Source organism: Papaver somniferum, chromosome 6, assembly GCF_003573695.1.
Source record: "Papaver somniferum cultivar HN1 chromosome 6, ASM357369v1, whole genome shotgun sequence".
NCBI lineage: Eukaryota > Viridiplantae > Streptophyta > Magnoliopsida > Ranunculales > Papaveraceae > Papaver > Papaver somniferum.
This window is the reverse complement of record NC_039363.1, coordinates 13,618,564-13,622,803: the sequence shown is the minus strand read 5'-3', so window position 1 is coordinate 13,622,803 and position 4,240 is coordinate 13,618,564. Positions and strand designations below refer to the sequence as shown.

At 33.6% G+C, this 4,240-nt stretch overlaps 1 protein-coding gene across 6 annotated transcripts; it reads right to left on the bottom strand.

Moving 5' to 3' along the window:
- LOC113285449 (chaperone protein HscA homolog) lies at positions 1–4,240 on the bottom strand. 6 transcript variants are annotated; one of them, XR_003328666.1, is made up of 10 exons: positions 4,082–4,240; positions 3,892–3,955; positions 3,496–3,614; positions 2,670–2,998; positions 2,479–2,513; positions 2,062–2,169; positions 1,813–1,856; positions 1,627–1,700; positions 255–363; positions 1–28 (listed from the first exon to the last, which is right to left on the bottom strand). XR_003328666.1 is itself a non-coding variant. In XM_026534326.1 (10 exons), exons 4-9 carry the CDS (start codon positions 3,573–3,575, stop codon positions 1,673–1,675), a joined length of 624 nt encoding a protein of 207 aa, XP_026390111.1. In that variant the 5' UTR covers positions 3,576–3,614; positions 3,764–3,788; positions 3,892–3,955; positions 4,082–4,240; the 3' UTR covers positions 89–363; positions 1,627–1,672. The 6 variants fall into 6 exon arrangements, 3 of the variants coding, with proteins under 3 accessions (XP_026390111.1, XP_026390110.1, XP_026390109.1); XR_003328668.1 differs by lacking the exon at positions 1–28 and adding an exon at positions 2,270–2,294 and having other exon boundaries at positions 89–363; XM_026534326.1 differs by lacking the exon at positions 1–28 and adding an exon at positions 3,764–3,788 and having other exon boundaries at positions 89–363.

Sequence of the window (4,240 nt, the reverse complement as noted above, 5' to 3'; positions counted from 1 at the left end):
ATGAATTTCACCATCTTTCCAGCATGTCCTGTTCTACCAGACCTATGAGAAAGATCTCCTAAGTGCTAGGAAGCTCGTAACTATCACCTTTATATAAAGAGATGATATTACTGAACAAGAGATTGATGATACACAAGACATATATAGTAAGGATGTACCCTGAATCTCAAATGGAAAGCATCCTTCCCAGCAGACTTGGTCATGTACTTGTTGCCAACATCATAAATTCTAATGGACACAGAAACGGAACTCACCAAATGGACACAGAAAGGAACTCATCAACTCCTTTCTTTTTCATGCCACGACAGTACCTTGACTTTGGGTAAGGCTTGTTCTTAATCTGCCTGTAACACCTAGCAGGTCCTGCAATATTTAACCAATGCAACAAGTATAAGAAAAAAGACTCAAACCTTTCTCTAATAACTCATATTGCATGTCAATAGTGAGTAACAAAGACAAGTTGCTTAAATTTGGTAGCACATAGCCCATGTCATATCATAAACAGACAAATAAAATGGTAAATAGAAGCATAAGTGGAAAGGCAGTAGAATCACAAGAGGCACCAAGGCTTCTAACTCAATCTGACTAAATAGATCAAAGCAAAACAATATTCCTCATCCAAAATAGTTTTCAGCTAATTGGGGCATGAATCCATGGTTGAATCTGGAGTCAGAAGATGATCAATGCTAAATGAAACAAAAAGCACAAATTAAAAACAAACAAACAAATTTCTTTTTTTTTTTGGATGAAGTCAAAGCCAATATTCTTTCAACTTCCTACAGTCAACAACAATTTTAACACTAACAATAAGTCCAAGAAGGCACTACCAATAATGCAAAGACCTCAAAAGAGAACAAAAAATTAGGAATTCTAAATTAGCACCAATCACATAGTCCAAGAAGGCACTATCAAGAATTCAAAGACCTCAAACATTATCAACCGAAAAAAAAAATATAGTACTGTATGATATTAAACAAGAAGTTATATAAGTTTTGAAATCGTTTCAAATATTAAGAGCCTTGCTAGATAACTTGCACAACATTGTTTCCAAATGTTGTCTGACAAGTAAAGGACATAACGAAAGATACCATGTGGTGATTGGACATAGGTACAGAGGCTCATGAAATTGAAAGAAACATATATAATGTGAAAAAACAAATTAGGTAGACTGGCTAAATTGACTAGTAGGATAAGAAAAGGTCAAGTCAATCTTTCGTTGACCTAGTCAAGGGTCCCCTACAACATTGTCAGGCCAAAATTCAGGCCATAATATTGAGAACATATCAGAATCACCCTAATAATCTAATATTCAGTAAGAAACACTGAAAGCATACAAAACATAACTTATTAAGACATGCATAACTCATGCTGTAAAACAACATTAGAATTTCAGGTGACTGCATTTATAAACCTAAGTTAGAGAAGAAATAGCAAACTCCAGATACATACGAAAGAATAAATATATTGCAAAAAATCATTATACTTGTGACTTCGATATATCCCTGAAATTCTGGATTAATTGGTAACCTATTACATCCAACGACAGCTTACGAAATGTGTTGAAAAAGGAAACCTAACAATCTTAGTAATCTGAACACGGTGCAGTCTTGGAAAATCTGGCCATACCATATTTAATTGTGAATAATGATTGTGTTCAACACCATAGAGCCAATTATCTTGGATTATATCCTATTGAGCACCTGAAAATCATAAGTGACAAATTAGTAATTAGTGCACATTATGCTACTTATGTGAACTTGCTCAAGTGATGAAAGTAGGTCAAAAACAAAATTAACATACACAAACAAATACCTGAGTAACATGATTCTCATAGACATTTTCTTCAGTATTTGTGCCTGAACCAAATAGAATGTTTGAGAAAATTAGTGCAAGTGGTGAAACGGATAATGTTCTTCCAAGGTTCAAAACCTATCACAGGATTAAGTGAGCATGAAGCTAAATGTCAACATTTTAATAACAAAGAAAAGATTAGGAAGCTATAGGGGAGAAGGCATGAAATTACAGGGCTAAGAGAAGTGAGAATTGGAGAAGGCATCTTACCGCAGGCATGCTTTCGCTAAGGATGAATGTTAATTGAGTGTACAATCTCAGATGCCACAAAGGCACCACTATCAACTCCACCAAAATAAAAAAATCATAATTCATTGTCTGAAACAACAAACCAAATAGAGTAAGAAAGTTACTTATTCTCATACTTAGTGGAATAGAATCATTTTATCAACCAGATGAAAAAGTGGCAAAGACGAACCTGTATCTCAGTTGGAAAGATAGCACTGAAGAGCATCAACCAGTTTATTATAATAAGTTAAGTACTTCAATTTTACTATTATTTATATAACAACAAAAAGAATATAATAAAAAGCAACCATACCCATGTAATAAATATCCACTCATTGAGAAAAAGCAAGCATTACATATAGCTAATATTACAGTTAGTATCAAATCCTCCATCATTACCTGATATCTTTGCATAGTGAAATGGTAATCTTCTTCTGAATTCTCAATTCATTTTGCAAAGTCCATACATATAAACAAACTAGTATTAGTTTGAATTAGTCTGAATTCTCAATTCATTTTCCAAAGTCCATACATATAAACAAACTAGTATTAGTCAGTAATAAACATGAAAAATTAAAAAGTACTAGTACCAGGAAATGGCAGCAGCCGTAGGCTCATTGATGATACCCATAACATTAAGACCAGCAACGACCTAGCATCCTTTGTAGCTTGACGTTGAGATTCGTTGAAGTATGCAGGGACTGTAACAAAAAAGTTCTTAACTATAGAATCAAGGTATGCCTCAGCAATCTCACGCATCTTAATCCAGTCCATGGATGAGATTTCCTCAGCGGCGAACTGCTTCTCTTCTCCCTTGTATGAGACCTCAATCATGGGAGATAGAACATTGAATGGCCAGTTCTTGATACCAACTTGGACATCGGTGTCACAGAAGCTCCTACAATCAAACGCTTGGCATCTGTAAAGCCAAAATCATATTAGTGATATCTCTTGACAGCAAACATATTTGGTAAACTACCATCAAAACAGATGTAACTAAATTCCTATACTATTGTAACAGTGAACTAGATTCATGGATACATATGCAAAAAAAAAAAGATTGATACTTCATTCACACACAAGGTGGTAACATCAGAACTTTTAAACTTATTTCCATCGGACTAAACCCTACCATCTTGTATAATTATTAAAGAGACATAAACCCTATTTATACAATGAACAGTTCAGACTGTGAATGAAATCGTGAATCAGTAAGCTACACATGCTTTCAATTCAGACTTCCTAACCATAAATCAAATTATAATGAATAATGAATTATGTACATATATTGTTGTATCTAATAAACCACTACTAAATCAGATCTATGCTCCAAAAACGAATCTAACAAAACATTAACAATAACAAATATAAGAAACATGCAAGAATGAGCAACTTGTAGACAAATCAGTTGCTTACTGAATCATATTGTTCTGCAGCCATTCACCCTCATACCAGTAACCACAGAAGATACTTGACAAGCCCCTTTTGAGCAACATACACTTTTCTATGAGCTAAATCATCATGTTCCTTCATACCTACACAACAATAGATCATCATGGACATTCATTAGTCAATTACTAATACAAAGAGTGAAGAATTGAGCGATGGGTACTGAAACCTCCGACAAACAAATCAAAATTCGAACTACCAATCTAACAGAAACTCTAAAGTCTAATAAAATTACCTTTAGATGGTGGAGACATAGTTAGCTAAAATTAAGATACAAACCAAAATTAAAACAAAACAAAATAAATAATCATAAACCTTAATACAAATGAACAGAAAGAGTTCTTGATTTGAAGAAACCCTAACCTGAGTTTTTTTTGTTAAGGGAGAACATCAAGTCTTCATCATTAGAAAACTCTAAAACCCATATCTAAGAAGCAAAACAAAATTTAGTTAAAACCCATAGGTAAATTCTCTCCATTATAGCAAAAACCTCACAAAACAAAGAAATTTTTCCAAGAACCCTAGATTAAGCGAACAATGTAATCTTCTTCACCTAAAACGAAATGTTTTGCTTAATTTAATCGAGAAATCTTCTTCAATTAAAATGAATCGAGATTTTGTCTAAAGATTGAGTTGTTAATCGAGTTTTTAGACTGAGAGGGAATGAAAACTTCAGAGTTTTTTGGACTGGAAAACAGAAGTCGGCTAGAGA